The sequence below is a fragment of the Megalops cyprinoides genome, chromosome 7, assembly GCF_013368585.1.
Source record: "Megalops cyprinoides isolate fMegCyp1 chromosome 7, fMegCyp1.pri, whole genome shotgun sequence".
Taxonomy (NCBI): Eukaryota; Metazoa; Chordata; class Actinopteri; order Elopiformes; family Megalopidae; genus Megalops; species Megalops cyprinoides.
In genome coordinates this window covers 36,205,289-36,223,525 of record NC_050589.1, presented here as the reverse complement: position 1 = coordinate 36,223,525, position 18,237 = coordinate 36,205,289, and the positions used below count along the sequence as shown (strand labels likewise).

Here is an 18,237-nt window from a genome sequence, read left to right as displayed (position 1 = left end):
TAATCTCATTTTTATAGTTTTTCTATGGAATAAGATTAAGAAGACATTTTTTACAATATATACAACAGGATGTGATCAGTCAACAATAATCATTAAACCAGCTCAACAGGTCTGACCAAGCAAATGACATCTGATTTCTCCTCTGGGTCTGAAAGGTATTATTGCTTGTGTGAGAAACTCAGTTTTTGGGTGGAGGGGTTGTGCTGGTATTACTTGGGCGGGGCAGGCAGGTTGGGTCATTTTTAACAGAACGGTGGACACTCACAGCAATAGTTTACTTCTAGCCCTGCCTCCCTACCTCAGCAAATGTACGCCTTCCCTTGAGAAGGACCCCTTTGTCTTTCTCTTGGCTCTGATCCAACATTCCAAATCTGACTAAACAGAATATGTTGTGGAACCAGAAACATACAGTGGAGAAATATTTACAACATTGAACAAAAAGCTACTACAAACCAGACAAATCATTATGCAGGCTTTCCCTGGTCAATGACATGATCGGTGTGAAGGGTTTGTGATAGAACAATTTGTATGTCTGTGTCTTTTTTACCATCTGATTGCATCCTTCATTACTGAGCAAAGCATTTCAAATAAACATACAAAACATTTTTTTCCAAACCTCACATATGACACTGGATTTTTTTCAAATCTGTCTGCGTTCTTTGAAACTGTTAAAAACTGTGTTTAATTCAGTACATGTGCACTCTGCTAAGATCGATTACGTGCTATCATCCTATTCCTCTATTTTATTCCAATACATACACAAATGGCGGCTGATGTATAAATTGGATTCTTAATGTATATGCAATAACTAGATGTGTTATGTACAGTAAATGCATTCCCTTCCTCTTACATGCACACACACACACACACACACACACACACACACACACATTATTTGTGGTCCTTAAATAATCAGCATGTGTAAGTTTTTCTGACAGATAGACTGAGTGGCTTCAGAAGTTTCCTAACTGTAGGTCAGGGTGGGCTGAAATTGAAATAACACAAGGAATCAGACAGACAAGTGAAGCAAATGTCTCACTTTTGGTCTTAAAAAAGGTCTTTTGTTTCACCAACAGGAGTGCAGCAGATTAAAGTTTGAGAAAGAGGGCTGGGCTAAAATCTAGGCCTTCCCGCGAGTTCAGATGGCTCCCATGCAGAGAATACGATGGAATACAGGGAGTCTGAGGAAGATGCCAATCTGTGACTGCTTTTCCAAATCAAACACTTAAAGAGCTGTGTCCGCAGCTGGAAATCAATGTTAAGAATCAACCTGCACCGTTTAAATATCTTTCCGGTCACAAAATCCATTTTTCGGTGATTCTGTGTGAGGTGGCTGCTTGGGACCAAGCCCGCATTGTATGGGGCAAGCAGTTGTTTGTGACTGGTCAGAGCGGCTGGGTGGGGGGTGGAGAGTTCAGGGGTCGATGCGGAAGGCCAGCAGCTTGTCAGAGTGCAGGTTGTTGAGGGTGCGCAGGTCCGGCAGGCGCAGCAGCAGCTTGGGGAATAGGGCGCTGTCATCGGGACGCCTACGTGTGATGAGGGAGCGCAGGGCCCGGATCAGGCCCTCCTGCAGCTGCTCCACTGCCCCGACATTCACAATGCCTGAACGGTCTGTGGAGAGAGGTCAAAGAGACGTGTTACGGCGTTGACTCTATTTCACCTCCTTTAATACATTTAATCCCCTTTATACATCTCTGCTTTTTTTCTTGTTCCTCTCTTACTTACTTTATTTTTCCTAATAGCCTCACAGGGACACGTATTTACAATTAATGTTGCGCTATGAACAATTGATAAAACAGTTCTGATACCTATTATATTACTTGTACTGAGGTGACTGAAATGTCTGCATCAAATAAAAATGAACAAACAAACAAACAATGTCAGAGTGAGGTCAGAGAGGTTAAAAGACAGGGCAGAGAGAGTTCAGCTGAGCAGGTGACTCAGGGTAACATTTCGCGCAGTGCCCCGATCTCTCACCTGCAGAGACCAACACCACAGCCATGAAGAGGGCCATTTCGTCAGCCTCCAGCCCCAGGGTGCCCAGCTTCTCGCTGAACTCAAACATGGCATCCAACAGGGAGCCCATGCCGAGCGCCCGCAGGGTGGACAGTGGGTACGTCTGCCCATTCAGGAAGGTCACTGTCCGCTCCTTAGGGTTGAAGAGCGTGCAGAAGCGCACCATCAGAACCTGGGAGGTGGAAAAGACGAAGTTAGAGCTCAGACATGCATTTGAAAATGACAGTAACATTATTCTGGCCAATGTAAAGGCACACAACCGATGGTGAAAGAGCCAAGAGAAAGCAGTGAGACATGAGGAAGGGTCAGAAAGCTCAAAGTGTGAAAAGTACTCGGTGGTCAAAGAGGGAGGATATGGTGTGTCACTACAAAGATCTTGAGCGCAGCACGGAGAAGGAGACTCTGGAGGGGCCATACCTGGAATGTCCCGGCTTTGAGCAGCATGACCTGGTCCTGCTGACTGAGGTTCTGGAACCCAGGGATGCCCTTGGCGAACTCCACCACCTCGCGCACAGCTGGTGTGAAGCACTGCGAGAAGGACTCCCACACCTGCTGACTGGAGGTGCCTGCCGGTGCCACGGGACACGCGTTTAGGGGACACGCCTAATGGCGGAGGAGAGACAGAGACAGAAAGAGACAGAGATGGACAGAGAAAGTGTGAAGATCTGTTTGCAGTAGAGACACTCAAAACTGGGTTAAAAATGTATGTGTCAAAATGTAATATCACTGCGGAGGGTAATGTACCTGTGCAACTTCAAATCACACACATCAAAACAAGAGTAGAGGTTTGTGCATGCACACAAACCCAGATGCAAAAAATAACAAACGGAAAAAACATGCACTCACCAGCACTTTGCTGCTTGTTCCCAATCGCCAGGGACAGGAAGTTTGGTTCTGGGACTCCCCGGTGGGGTAGCTGTTACAATTGGCCGGGTATCCCCGAGGGGAGGGGTCCACATTGGATTGGCTGTGGCTTTGATTTGACGAGGCAGACAGGCTATAACGGCCATTGTCAACATATGAGAACGATGGGTTATTGTCACGTGGAGCAACAGGGCAGCGTGGAGGGGTACGATACCCTGCAAAGGGGCAGGTGGCGTAACTCTGGGCTGGGAAGGTGTGGGAGGGAGTGCGAGGGTAGTTGGAGTCCTGGAGTGGGGTGTTCTGATAGGTGGAGGGATTGTTGTTGGTGTTGACGTTGCCCTTCTTTCCCAGCCTGTCCTGGCCACTCACAAAGATGTCACGGTAAGCCCGGGAGATGGCTCCAATAGCCTCGTCTGATTGGCTGTCCTCCGGACTGGGTGGGGCCTCTGGGGGTGGAGAGTCTATGTCCATGGAGGCTGATTCGTTAAGACTGTTCATGTAGCTCTGCATTTCATCCATCAGCCTCTGCTTCTCACGCTTAGGGATGCGTCCGAATCGCACGGCTGTCAGAGACAGAGAAACAGACAGAAAGCAAGTCAGAAACCCTCAGACAGAGATGTCACTGTTCTACTGTTACTGTGCATTGCTTAAGGTAGGGCTTGTTTTCAAAAAAGTTTTAAACTTTGTGGTGGTGTTAGGAAATGACATCTGATGTTCATAAGGCAGGATTTATTAAATGAAACATCTGGTTGTAAGAATGTAAATATAGCAGCACAAAGGATGGAAATCTCCACTAATCAAGTTTAAGGTGAGCTGAGTTCCTTGATTTCACAGTGTGGAGTGTGCTGATAAAGATGTGACAATGTGAATTCACTTTTTCAACCTATGAAAATAAATTGTTTCACTAAACTTGTCCAACTGCCCTTAGTCCCTCGCCACTTTAATAATATGTAATCCCAAAAATATTTCTAAGCATGTAGTGCACTAATATGTACCTTCCATTTTTCTCTTTGTAATGATAACAATGCTTTCAAAATGAACAATAATAAGTCTGATATCATGGATATAGCTACCGCTATAATTGTAACAATAAGCATATGGTAATAATAGCAATAATGATGCTGATGATTATCATTATTATTACAATACATCAAAACTAAATTAATTTAAACTGCTATCAGAGAGATAATAATGATGATGATAACAATGATAACCACAAGAACCATGAGAACCACATACAGACAAAATCCTGGTGAATCTGCCTTCAGCATCAATAAACCTCTATAAATCTCATTGCCAACCGCAACCCCTCCCCCCACCCCATCTCCCCTCCCTGCTAAACCATTCATGCCCCCCCCTTCTGCCAATTGCTCCCTCCAAGAATAACAGTCAGCTGGCAAGCCTATTAATAGCCCCCTTGCTGCTGTTCACTAGATCCCCCTCTCTTTCCCTCTTTTATTCCATCTCTCCATCAGAAAGTAGGTCAGTGGGTCAGCAGGAACGTGATGTCACTGGCACTCTGACAGGAAGACAAGGAATTTGGGCGGGGGGGGGGGGGGGGGGGGGGGGTGCAGAGGCAGAGAGGAGGATTTTTAGGTTGGTGGGGAGAGAGGGGTGAGGAGGTAATTTGAAAATAAGAGAACTATGGGGTGGGAAGCCTCTCGAGGTGCAGGGGGACATAGAAAGGGGTGGCAGTGTAGCATAGTGGTTAAGGAGCAGGAACCGTGACCAAAAGGTTGCTGGTTCGATTCCCTGCTGGGGCACTGCTGTTATATACTTGGGCAATGTACTCAACCCACAATTATCTCAGTAAATATCCAGCTGTATAAATAGATAACATTGTAAAAAGCTGTAACCACTGTAAGTTGCTCTGGATAAAAGTGTCTGCTAAATGCCAATAATGTAATGTAAAAGGAGAGCAAATGAAGAGAGAGACAAGAGATGCTGAGCTACATTTGCATAAATATGTACAAGAAGTAACTGACTTCAAAGATGGAATTCATGGAGCAAAAAGAAGAGGGTTTAAAGATAAGAGAAGGATGTTGGTGACTAGCACGTTATTCTGCATTATCATTTTACTATTACAGTAGCAAACCGGTATCTAAAGAAAAAATCTGTAAGGCTGAAGGGGTTATCGTGATTATGACACGTGACTACCGCATGCAATTTGTTATGCATGTGTTTCTAATCCATTTTATCTTGGTGAAAAGAATAAAGTACTGGGTGGAGACCTTAATTTCCACTGTTGCAGGTTTGTGATAATTCTTTTGAACAATCAGTATACTGTATTTGGTTTCACAATTTCATAGTCTGAATACGCAGTGTGCAGTAAACTCCCTGCGTCATAATTTCAGTACAACACTGCAGTTAAAAGCTTCTTGTGAACCTGTCATTGAAAAGGCAAAGGACCCCAAACTGACAATGACTATTTAATTGTAACAGGTTTGCCTTGTCACAATTATAGCATAGCATATGACTCTTGCAAAAGCCTTAGAAAAAGATTCAAACATCCTGTTTGTGATCTTGCTGGCCTGATTAGAAAACTGTTCTCCCTTTCTGAGTTAGATTCTTCAGCTCCAGCCTGCAGCATTTGAATCAGCAGTTAGCACTGTTAGTACAGGCCCCCTTGCGGAAATCATCTGCACTGGCCCCCTATTAGGAAAAAAAGGCTTGCGGATCCACGATGTTGAAACAGTGACAGGCATTTACCAATATCAGAGCAAGATGACACAACGAGCTCAGAAGAAATCAGGGTGTGTTATTTAATGTGGGATGCAGGCAGTTGCATGAGGTTTTCCTGTTTTCACAATAACTGCCGCATAAAAAAGGGGTTTCTAGGTTGCGGTTTGTGACAGTTTTCATGATGGGTGATATGATTCTCTGTCCCCCTTTCAGACTCCTAGCACACCCCGCCACCCCCTTTTTCACCACCGTCCATCTTCCGACCACAATAACTGTCAACCAACAACAGAAAACCCCCCCACACACTTGCTTAGACTCATATTGTGCAATGCAAAAAAGGTGGAGACTGAAAGTACAGTAGATGCACCCTTGTGGCAAAAAAAGTGAAACTAAACTAACATAAGTAGGTCGTGGTGTTCTGGGAAATTAAGGGACATTTCCTTCAGTTTTTTTCTTTGCTTTGTTTTTTTTTAGGTCACCCCAAAAATGTTTTCCTGCTTTATTAAAACGCACTATGCTCCACTTGGTGATGCATTGTTGTTTGGCCCTCAGGAGTAATTAGATCAATCAATGTTCGAGATAAAGAACTGGGCTCTGAGGAAACTTCAGATTGAAGACTGATGATGTTTGATAAGGCTATGTGGGGCCAAGTGCATCGCTTGCTTAATTGTTGCTCATGTTTATAAATTAACCGTGTGAGATGTTTAAAAAGGGGGCACGCGTGGAGTAATTGCGCAGCCTGTGTTCCAATTTCCCAAAATAAATCCCATATTCGCAGCAGTTTTCAAAATGACTGATAGCTTAAGGGACTTTATTTCTCCTTCTCTCATAAATCACTGTCTATGAGAGAGAGAGAGAGAGGGAAAAGAGAGAGGGAGGGAGGAGGAGAGGGAGCTTGCGCTGTATCGAGAGGGTAGGGGGAGACGCAAGAACTGGGAAAGGAGAGAGAAGGAGGAAACTGCAGAGGACAGGAGAAAGACAAAGAAGGCACAGAGACGGGGGGGGGGGGGGGGGAGATGGATGTGCTATTCGCACAGAGTGTTCCTTCCTACGGCAGGGTGCTGGCACTGGCTAAAAGGGCTTTCGGCATGCAAGTGGAGCCTGATGTAAGAAGACTGGCATGGTGACTTTCAAAGAACATGAGCAATGTGACCCCGTTTGGGGAGGCTGGCAGAGCCATGCCAGGGGTGTTATTTACCAGAGCCACTCTGTACCGCTGGGTGACGCCACTGCAAGGGTAATGCTACCCCAGCCTGCACAGATGGGTAACTGGGTAAGCGTTGCAATGCAAAAGCTTGACCTAAGAGCCATGCTGGCGTGGGAGCCCCTGTTTGGTGGCCATCAGTTATGGTAGGGCATGGCACAGTCAGGGCACAATCAGGGCGGGGTCATGGTGTGGTCAGGGTGTGGTTAGGGTGTGGTCAGGGCAAGGTCCCAGCACTCACCGTCTCTTGACATGCCCACGGAGAGGCACTTCTTAAAGCGGCAGTGCTGGCAGCGGTTGCGGTTCATCCTCATGATCATGCAGCTTTCGTTCTTCACGCACATCTTGTAGTTGATGTTCTGCTGGATGCTGCGGCGGAAGAAACCCTGCGGGGGGGACAGAACGGACACAGGCCACTGTGAGCAGCTGTGGACATCCAGAGGACTTCACAACTTATGGGAGGGGCTCTCATCAACCACATGATGGGAGAGGCCAACATTTGCAGTGGTTCACTGACTCATGCAAACCAACCGGTACTTCATCACTGTGATTGGCTCATATCAACTGGCAATTGCTAACACATTTTTGGGTTTCGTGAGGGGATTCGTCAGAGTGCATCTGTTCTCGACCAAGGTCCTCCTCACCTTGCAGCCCTCACAGGCATGCACTCCGTAGTGGAACCCGGACGCGATGTCTCCGCATACTTTACACAGCAACACCATCCCTCCAGTTTCTGGACAGGGCAGACAGAGAGAGAGAGAGAGAGAGAGAGAGAGAGAGAGAGAGAGAGAGAGAGAGAGAGAGAGAGAGAGAGAGAGAGAGAGAAATGGTCAGTACTGCAAGCACTACTATAGATGGAGATGTGTGGGGTCTGACAAAGGACCTTTTTCAACAGGCCGAAAGATGCACATGGACACCAAACAGCTGGGGGAGAGAAGTGGGCAAAAAATGTCCCAACAGAGGGACGCTGTGGAAAGAGACACTCACTGGTGAAGGCGCCTGTGAATCCGGGTGGCCTCTTCCCTGCGATAGGATGGGAGTGGGTGTCGTGGGTGGGGGCGACCACAGGGGGGTTCGTGATTTCCGGAAACTGAAAGACCATTTTGGGTGATGACGGGGTGCCACCGCACCCCCTCTGCTTCAGTGCCCCAATTTCGGTGAAGGAGACCTCCTCGGGGGACGAGGGTTGGGAGTGGGACGAAGGGGACTGCGTCTGGTACCCGCTGGAGGGGCTGCCTGGGCTGGGGCTGGCGCTGCCCGTAGAGCCAGCATACAGAATTACTCCCCCTATAGGCACAGACAGAGAGTACATGGGTAACTCACTGTTTCCAATGAGACAGGATGCACACTAATTAATTTACTCATCAAACTGCCAAACCTTCTTGTCCATGCAGCATAGTTTAAACATTTTTAAAAATCCACAAGACCAGAAAAAGCGTGTGGGGGAGAGCTTAATCTAAGCAGTATGCTGCATTGCCTTCAAGTAATAATTTTAAGGAAGCATTACCTTTTTTCCCATTCCATATTTTCACACCATAAATATCAATAACCACCAAAATTGTGGTGGTGTCTTAGAATCCACAGAAGTGTATCATTCTCCTGTCAAATATGTGTCACTCAAAGTTAAGACCAAAGCCCTACAGGGGATGGATTCAATGCATCCCTCCATGTCAATACCAAACAACTGGGTGTCCTTGATCCAAGCAATTCTACACATATAAATTGTTATTGAGCTCAGGAATGACTGGGTGATCCCAGGAAAGGGGTTTTATGGCTGAGTTCTTACCATTAGATCGATACCTCTGCTCCTCCCTGCACAACACGCACATCATTCATTAACCCAGTTTGCAGAGCTCAGCCAGCACAATGCAAGGCAAAGAGGTCACACTATTCATGATACTTCCTCCTCGCCTACATTATCATGCAATAACAGAAATGATAAAAAAATGAGATAGTAAAATAGACTGCCTATCTCAAACCTGCCATGCCTAAGAAGAAACCAGTCTTGGTATGCTTTGTTTTCCCTCTGTGTAATGGTTAAAGTTAATTGCTCGAAACGTTCAAAATACATATTACAAGACATATTATGTATAATTCATATTATATAGGCCTACAAAATACAAGGTAGGTAGGCGTGTGTTTCACTGAGTCATTGCACCTCCCCAGATAACTATACCTTTAATTAATGTAATGTATGTGTAGTAATTAGTCAACCTCTTTGCGTGATGTAATGTTGCACAATTTGGTACGGGCAGGTCAAGTATTTTTAGTCGTTTCGGCATCACTGCTCCTTGCTCAGAACTGAATGTAATAGTCCTAATTGTGCTTTCAAACGGAAAGATCACGAGCGCTAAAATTAGTTTTATAAGTCTGGCAGCACATAGCAACACAGCACTGTGACAAAGCGCACTCCCTCCAAGAGCGTACTGTATCATTGCATTCAAAATTACTTATTGCTGAAAATCTGTCATTTCTTTATGTTTGTTCTGATATAATGTCCATTCATTTCGGTTTGTACGCAAGCAAGCTGCTGCTTTGCTCCAAAGTGCATTATATAGCCTTTTTTATCCCTCTCCCTCGCACACACATTTCTTTCAGTCTTCCAAGCCTCTCGATTCTCTGCTCATGCGTCGTCGATCAGCAGAGGCACGGCCTCACGTGTTTGCGAGGGCCTCCCACCTCCTCGGCTCCAATAATAGCTCAGCTCCCCTGGCGGCGTGCCCAGAGCCGGCAAACTGCGCGACACCTGACCGCCGCCTCACATGGACTCCTAACACAGTTACCGCCCGTGCGAATTCCGCAGTCCCGTGTAGACAACGAACACGATTACCATAAGGCAGCTCGGTGATTAATGCCATCCACAAGGCTAAAGCGTTAGAATGCTGCAGCAGTCAGCTCAGTCTCCGGATGTCGGGGGGAGAGAAAGTGATTATAGTCACGTTGAATCTGTACTTTCGACATTGTTCGGCTGTTTTTTTTTTTAGATAGATGGAGCATGACGGTAAAACGTGAGAAGAGAAGAGGCAGTGCCCGTTGCATCTTTTCAAAACGGTACATTATACCAATAACCTTTATTAAACATAAATATTTACGTTACTTAGAACAAATCATATAAATTATGACAAACTAAAGTCTTCTTGCTGGCTGCGATTGCACTAAAAGACCATTTTTGAGGTTTCTTAAAGAAATACCCATAATAAGTTTGGATACAATTTCAAACAATATTTACACTAAACAATGCCACTGTTAATTGAAAGTTAGTACTAGACTTGAGCATTTGCACGACAGATGTTTCACATGTGTTAAAATGTTGTTACTCTTCTGTTTACACTGTGTTATTTAGGTAACACTGGATTCCTACATAAAAACAGTGATACATCAGCAGTTCGGTTTTTATATATTGTTAGCTTCTGGAGTCAAACACTTGCTTTTCTTGGTGAGAATTTACACAGTTCCCTTTTTTCTTTATGTTAAAAAAAGTGTTCAACTCGGTGAGAACAAAAGGATTTTGGCCTCACACAGAGATTCTAACAGCTTTGGGAAATTAACAAGTGCAAATTGCGAACAGCAACAAAAAACCCCTTCCTTTTGTTTTGCTTCCTGAAGAGCACACGATTTCTGTTTAGCCGTGGTGTTTTTATAACTCTGCTGCCAGCACGTGTCGCTGGATTTTTGTTATCGACACAGCAGAGTTTGACTTTGCTAACGTGTGATAGGGCAGTACCTGGGGTGGTGGCCAACTGCCAAGCCCTGTTCCAGCTGCCCCCGCCTTGCTGTCACTTGTGTCCACATGCCTCGCTGCTGGTTCCCATGTGAGACACTGTGGTCACTCCTTATGGGCTGCTCCCATCATCCCCTTTCAGTAATAACAAGCTGTTGTATTGCATGTGCGATACAATTGCATGTGTGTACAGCACACACCCATAGCACAGGTATTACATATTGTCCTGTCAGAAAGTTGGGGGTATTTATTGAAGCAGATGAGGTTAGATACTTTGCTCAGGCATAGAGCAACAGCATTGCACAAGTAATTCAAACCTGCAACCTGATCGTTTCAAGGGTGGTTCCCTAACCACACTGCTCTGTCACCTTATATGATAAGAGAGAAAGCAAACTCAGTGAGAAACAAGGGTATAATACGTTTGACAGATGCTCAGATGATATGTAAATTTGTATATTTATATAAGTGTATAGTATATAGGAAGCTTCCCTGATGTCTTCCTTTAAGAATATAATTACATAGTGTGTGGTCTATTTGATGGTATTTTGAGATCAGCAAATGTTATGGTGTGGGAGTGGCATAGTGGTTAAAGAAGTTAACCTGTAATGAAGACCTTGAGCATTCAAATCCCAAGTGGAGTACTGCTGTTTTACCTTTGAGCAATATAATTAAACTGAACTGCTTCAGCAAATATCCAAGCATATAAACTGGTAGTGGGCCATATGTAAGTCACCATAGGTGAGGCTGTAAGAGTTATGATTATGTTTATGTGCATAACACAAGAAAGCTGGGTGTGTGTACATTTGGAAGAAGCCCACCCCGAGATATCCTGCTGAGCTGGTGTGACTGTGTCCCAGACCCAATCAGTCATAGCACCATGTAAAATGGCACGCTCAAAGAGCGCAGCATTACACACAACCTCTGCGGTGGGGGCACACAGGAGCCACACCCACTCGCACCCGTGCGAGTCTGTCAGATTGAGGTCAGTGCACAACAGCAGTGTTAATTGAGGAACCAGCAGAGCCCAGAAGCTCATCGCACGCCTTAGCCTACCCGTGCGAGCGTTAATCTCTCAGTGAGCTGGGGGCAGGCAGAGAAACGTGAGCACTTTACTGGCACAATAATCCATCCCCTCCCCCTCGTCACTCTCTCCCTGTCCTGGGATACCCATCCAGCTTAAGGCTGATTGTGTCATTCAATCCCCAGTCCTCACATTTGCAGGTTTTGGAAGGTGCATTCAGTAGGTGGAGGGGGGCTTTTGCTGATGGGGGTGGTTCACTTTTCAGTTTCTGTCTTAACTCGTAATCTTTTTGTTTTTGTGCGCATTTGGGCCAAAATTGATTCATGTGGGAAAAAATTGCATCAGCGTTAAAACTGGGATCAGGTCCCTTGCAGGCTGGGAGAAAAGCAAAAGCGATCGATTGGGACAGGATGACATAATGCTGCCCAGCGAGGCTGGCCTGCTGCTGAGCTGGGTCGAGACAGTGAGAGCAAACTCATTCACTCGCTTGTGGGATTTTCTTTGCAGTATGAAGCAGTGAAAGATAAGTAGGTCAATGCCACAATAACCTGGAAGCTCCTAACACCCTGAATCACTGCAGCTTTAGGAGTCCTTCCCAAAATGAGAGTGCTTAGAGCCTCATCAGCTCTTTGTGCTGAACACATTTGTGGAAATATTTCAATACCCGATTAATGTACTTGGTAGACAGTCAAATATCCACATATTACCAATTTACACACATTTTACTGAATCAGTTCAGGTTGAACAGCTAGTTCAAGACTACAACACAGCCAAACCAGGGACCTGAACTTATAGCGTTCAGGCCGCAAGCCTGGCTACTATACTACTATACTGGTCTAAACCTGGAGGGTTAAATCCCTGCTAATTTGTTTCCAATTTGCTCTATAAGCTCTATAAAACCGAAAACCCCCAAAACCCAGATGAACTGAGATGTAGTTTTGCCTTTCTATGAGTTAATCATAGGTTTTCATAAATAATCCATACAAAAATCCACATGATGAATTGATTAACCAATACAAACAAACAACCCAGTAACCATTGATTTGATCAGATCTTGATTATTTCAGTCAAGGTCTGCAATAGAAGTCCGACATGTTAGGGAGTCACCAGGTTATTTTTGTCATCATTTCGACATTGAACATCATGATTTTTGAGGGTTGCATTTACGTAGCATATTGCAAGTACAGCATATTTCTCTCCATTAAAGCAACGCCTATGTTGTTTGTTTATTTTAGGTAAGCGCTTGCATTTTACGTCGTCTAGGACAGCATGACCACCTCACATTTCTTTATGCTGCAGCACAGTAGAGCAGGAGGAGATCGAACGCTAATTTTCCACGAGCGGAGGCAGTCACGTTCCAAGTTAGCAAGGGAAAAAGAGCGAGGGATGCAGAAACGGGGTGGGTGAGGTGGACAAAAAGGAAAGCGACAGACACGTTTTAATAATAAATATTGTTATCTTTGCTTTAAAATTAAAGAATCACATGAAGCACGGACACGTGACCGAACAAGTTAATAAACAAAATCACTGACCCACTGACCAAGCTCCCCCACCCCCCTTCTCCATCGCCGTAGGCGGCATAAAAACAAGAGCCACAGGAGAGATGCAGCGAGAGAGAACGGGAGGGGCAGCAAGGAATCACGCGCGGCACGCGGCTGAAGGAGTGTTCCCACGTGACGGAGATTCGAGATGTGGATACAGAGAGGCAGCGCGCGCCCCACCAGCAGTAGGATCTGCACGCAGCGCCGAGGGCTTCGCTTCAGGTATAATTAAACAGGAAAGTTAAACAGAGAAGGATGTTGAGTGTAGGAGGTCGGGGGCGGTCCGACAGTGCACCCGCATTATTACTCATCATTTACTGCTCCCACAAGCGCACAAAAGGACACAGCAACATCATTCAGTACTCTTGCAGGGGTAACTGGGCTGTGGCAAAATCCATTTTCAAGCAACGTATATATGAAATAAAAATGTGTAATACGTAAAGGTCTGTTCCAATAAATATATGCGCCATATAAGATCGTACTACGGTGAATGTCTTTCATTTTCAGCTAGTCATTTTCTGGGCTTGTTCAGAGAATTGGCGCATAACAACAGCAAAACCGATACGTTCTCAATCAGAAGCGTGATTGTCAAATATTATTGACAATGCAGTGAGCATTTCTAAAGTTCAAAAAAATACTTCGCAGTTACAATATTTACAGAAAAAGATCGTATAATACGTATACATGAGACAACCGCGGTATGCAGGATTTTAAAAATGCTTTAAAAAACAGGGTAAAAGAAGGAATGCAAGAAATGTATTTTTCAATCAACCATAAGAACAATGTGAGTCGGCAAGGAATTTAAAGCTGTATTTCCTGCTTAGTTATGTCAGAATTTAAAGTGATAGACATCTTTCTATCATGATTGCTCGTGAGAATGAATTCACAACATAATAAAATTTTGTATGATATCCTGCTTAGGAAACTGAGATGATACACAGAAGGCATCAGAGTCAAATCCAGGGAGGGGCACAGCTATTTTACCTCTGATCAAGGCACCAAACCTATATTGCCTCGTTAAATATCTAGCGGCATAAATAAATAATGTAAGAAAAATGTAAGCCATGGAAAGTGTACTCAGTGTGGAAATCTGAAGAGCACATAAATAATGTATTATATCTTAATGCATTATCATTCTGTGCAAACATAAATACACTCAATTTGACATACAATTTTCTTCATTGTAAACCATACAGAATAACAACTGTGTACCTGGTGCAAATGACAAGGGCCTCAAGGTTAAGGGGAACTTGAGGTCTTGAAGCAAACAAGATAAAGTAACAAGGCCAAGGCATTCAATGGGGTTCAAGGTCATGGGACCCTATGATTTAAAATGCCCCAGATTCAAGGTTAAGAGGTTAAGAAAGACAGAGCAAGAGTTGGGTCCTTCTGACATTCAGACAAATTTTGGGTACAAGGAGTTTAGTATAGTATACTTTCTGGCATTGCACATCCCTTTTGGCTTTAACCCTTTGGGTCCCAGGGGTATTTTGCCCCATTTTTGCTACTTTTACTTGTGTGCCTGTACAACCCTATCTGTCCAACTCATACACTAATACTGCATATCATTGTTTTCAGGAGACCCAGGGCTACACAATGAGCCCTCTTGTTCAACTCTAAGAAAGACTACCAGCCTAGGACAAGGCCGTCTACAACTTAACCGGTTTGGTTTGGACTAGCGGTGAAATTCGAAGATATCCGTAATCAGTGGAAATGACAGATTCAGAGGATACTTGAACCAACACTGTAGCTTGTGCAGTCGCTGAGATATTAATACTAATATTACTAATACTAATATTAAACCTGTCTGACCCACCGGTGGGTCAATGGGACCCAGGGGGTTAATTTGCCTGTCTTGACTTCTTGACTTTGATTTCATCTAATGCCCCCTCTATGTTTACTTTAATACCCTCTTGACTTCATTGCTCCCTTGACTTTCAGAAACCTGTGACCATTCAGTTCTTTACTTTGAGTCCCCACATAGACAACCTTCATATTAAGAATTACTTTACTGATAGATCGACTAAAAGTTCCTTGTAGATAGACAAGAAGCCTGTATCTACACTCATATTAACTGGGAGTCTTATAACCTACTGTATCTACCACATTTAACACTCTGCAAATTTGCAAAATTATTTAACCTGTTTTTCACCTAATATTTTGTGTGGTCCTGTGTTTTTTTAGTTTTTGAGTTGATCTAGCTTTGGGGCAAGATAGTGAGTAGGGTAGGGTAAAGGCTAGTGAAGGTTTTCCACTAAAGTATGTATTCTGTAGGTTTAGAATATACGTGGGAAAACGCAGACTTTTCACTGAGGTCGGTTTTTCTTAGTCCAAGGTTTGGTAAATCGTTTATGGCAATTCGTTTTTCTTGTCGAATATTGCAGCAACATCGAATGTTCTGCCTGACACAATCAGCCCAAATGATACGCTGTCTAATGCCTCCGCCTATTGAGGGTGTTAAAATAGACAGATTTTTTTTTACATGTTATCTCAATTAACCACGCACAGTCTGCACAAAATGTACTTGACCCCCCCCCCCCCGACAGCCCCCTTCCACTGTAATTGTCTCAGTATTTATTTTTGATACATTTGCTTCACATGCCCAGAACACGCGCACTGAGAGATTCACGGAGCTGAAGGGGTGCCCCTCAGCACGCGACAGCAATTCAGTCACCAGCAGGGAAACGTGACTGCAGCTCTGTAAATGACTCACAGGCCAATTAATACTTGAGAGGGACATAGGTGGGCAGATACTATGAGTAAATACACCCACCGGAGAAGCGTCATTGAGGAAACACGGCAGAGCACTACTGAACTGCTGAACTCCCCTTGAGTTGAAATCGTGTGTTTTAGCCCGTGTTCGGCTACATGAACTGAAAACACGACTTTTTCTGGCGGTGTTATTCTTTAGTCATTTAAAATACTTATTCCTCCAAAAACGATTACGAGACTGTGCCCAAAATGTACATATTCATATTCATAATACATAGACACAATGAATCAGTGTACAGTATGCAGATCGCAGAGACACGGGGAATAGGCACAGCACAGGTTGTGTTAGGTCAAGGCTACACGTGATTTTGTTTACATGACGAGAAGCAGGAAGTAGGGAAGCTGAGCGCGTCGCCGCAACTAGAGCGCGCTCTCAACACATGCAGCAGAGAGAACGCGATGTACACTGAACGTGACAACTTGACTGTACGGACAGAATAGGAACTTTTGTATCAGGAGGGGAAAACGAAATTTTCATCAGATTTCATATTTCAACTTGCTGCAAAGTCTCTAAAGGATTTCTGAAACCGATTTAGAGGCTGAATGTTGCAATTACAGGTGATATCAATCGTGATATTGAACGCAAATGTCAAGGTATTCACCCCTATTCGGTGTGTAACATCTCCAGCTTAATATGCATGCATGGCATTAGGGATGATGACACGATTTACCATGATGTTAACTCGCCATATGAAAATGTGCATACAGCTTAGTCTTCATCTCAGAACTGAGCACAGAAACGAGCGCGACCATAAAGCGCAATATGGAGCTATTTATACTGTCAAATGTTTGCTGTAGTTATTCTACTTCTACTCTCCAAGCAGCTACTCTTTTTTCTATCATGCCCATTGCTGTGAAATGTCCTATTTCCAAGTCGGTCCCGCTGCAGCCAAAATATCTCACACACACCATGCAGAGCGCCAAATATTCGCAACAAAAGCCAGACTGAAACCATCTATTCGGTGACTTCAAAAATACAAATAACAAATTACCTCTCACAGCGCTGACGTGGCGGTGTCACTCTCAAAAAACTGACTTGAGAACATAATCAACTGGCTGAACGATTAACCTCAATCACATATGCATCACCCTTTCTTCAGAAATTCAATGTATATTATTCATGAGCGAAATAAACTGAGAACATTTAAGATAATCAGAAACATAATCATTGTCACTTGTGAGTAAGTTTTGATGCAATTGCAACGTAATACTAATAAGAACAGTAGTTACAGTACTTACCAGGACTGTTGTCCATCTTTTGGCTGTCTCTTGCTTTGATATTTTACACCTGAATTTGCGTTGGTCTTTTCTGTATATTAGTTGACAGAAGCAGAAGTCGTTTCGATACAGGTGAAATAGTCATGAAAAACCGGTATATGAGATGGGTTTCGAAAAAAAGAACGGAGAAAAATATCTGTACACAGGGCATGGGGTGATCAAATCAACCCGTCTGCAACATGCACTTCTTGAAACTGTGTGAACAGCTCTGTTCAATGCTTCCGGCGTTACTTCAGGTGTCCTGAGCAGATTGGGCTCCGCAGCTATCTGAATCTCATATAACGTCTCTGACCTCTGATAGGCGTCTTGGCTTGGCGCGTGTGATGTGCCACGAGTGGAGAGCAGGCGATTTTCAGAAATTCCAGCAATTCTTAGCCATTAGAAACTCCGGGGTAGAACTGTCAAGCTACAGACACACCCACTAATACACGCCCTCCTCCCACCAACACAAACATCAATCACGTTTTCAGGTGACTGTGTAATGTGACTTGCTTTTTTGTCTCCTTCTCTCTCTCTCTCTCTCTCTCTCTCTCTGTTGTTTCTATACACAGGGGGTTTCTCGCCCTGTCTCTGCGTGTCTGTGCCTCTAAGTCTCTTAAGCACTCGTTTACTTTTCTCCCTCTTTTATTCCTCCTCGCGTTTTCATTGGCGGGGGTGTAGAAGCGAGTCAGTAGCGTTAATTCCACTGTGGTGTGTCTTAAGCGGAGCTGCGCTGCATGTGCTCTCTGCATGTGCGGGAGAGAGCGCTGCCCCACTGACACACATTTTATGCAAAGTACCGCGCGTGTGATAAGCACTGACAGAGAGGAGGGGTTCAGGCACATGTACAGTAGGCGGAGCGCACCGTGACTGCCTCTAGTTCTCAGCTGGAAGTCTGTTTTAAAGGTCTTCATAACATTGCACATTGGCAAGAAGCTAAACAAATATTTAGGGCACGTTACTTGCACAAACAGGCTAGATCTACGAAATTGGAAGTATGTGTGTTTGTGAGTTTCGGCGGGTCATGTTTTTAACCGTACCGTACGACATAATAAAATGTAATTGCGAGGTATAAATCCGAGCAATACCTTAAATTGTCTACTATAACTGTGGAGTAAATAATGTATTTGATGTAACAACGAGGTCACTGTGTTATACA

At 44.3% G+C, this 18,237-nt stretch overlaps 1 protein-coding gene across 1 annotated transcript; it reads right to left on the bottom strand.

The window, feature by feature from the left end:
- Nucleotides 1-75: 75 nt before the first annotated feature.
- Nucleotides 76-17,869, bottom strand: LOC118780961 (nuclear receptor subfamily 1 group D member 1-like). Its single transcript, XM_036533766.1, has 8 exons — nucleotides 17,061-17,869; nucleotides 7,754-8,053; nucleotides 7,411-7,499; nucleotides 7,008-7,152; nucleotides 2,863-3,443; nucleotides 2,434-2,619; nucleotides 1,978-2,188; nucleotides 76-1,611 (listed from the first exon to the last, which is right to left on the bottom strand). The coding sequence occupies exons 1-8, from the start codon at nucleotides 17,074-17,076 to the stop codon at nucleotides 1,415-1,417; spliced, it is 1,725 nt and encodes a 574-aa protein (XP_036389659.1). The 5' UTR covers nucleotides 17,077-17,869; the 3' UTR covers nucleotides 76-1,414.
- Between the last annotated feature and the right edge of the window lie 368 nt (nucleotides 17,870-18,237).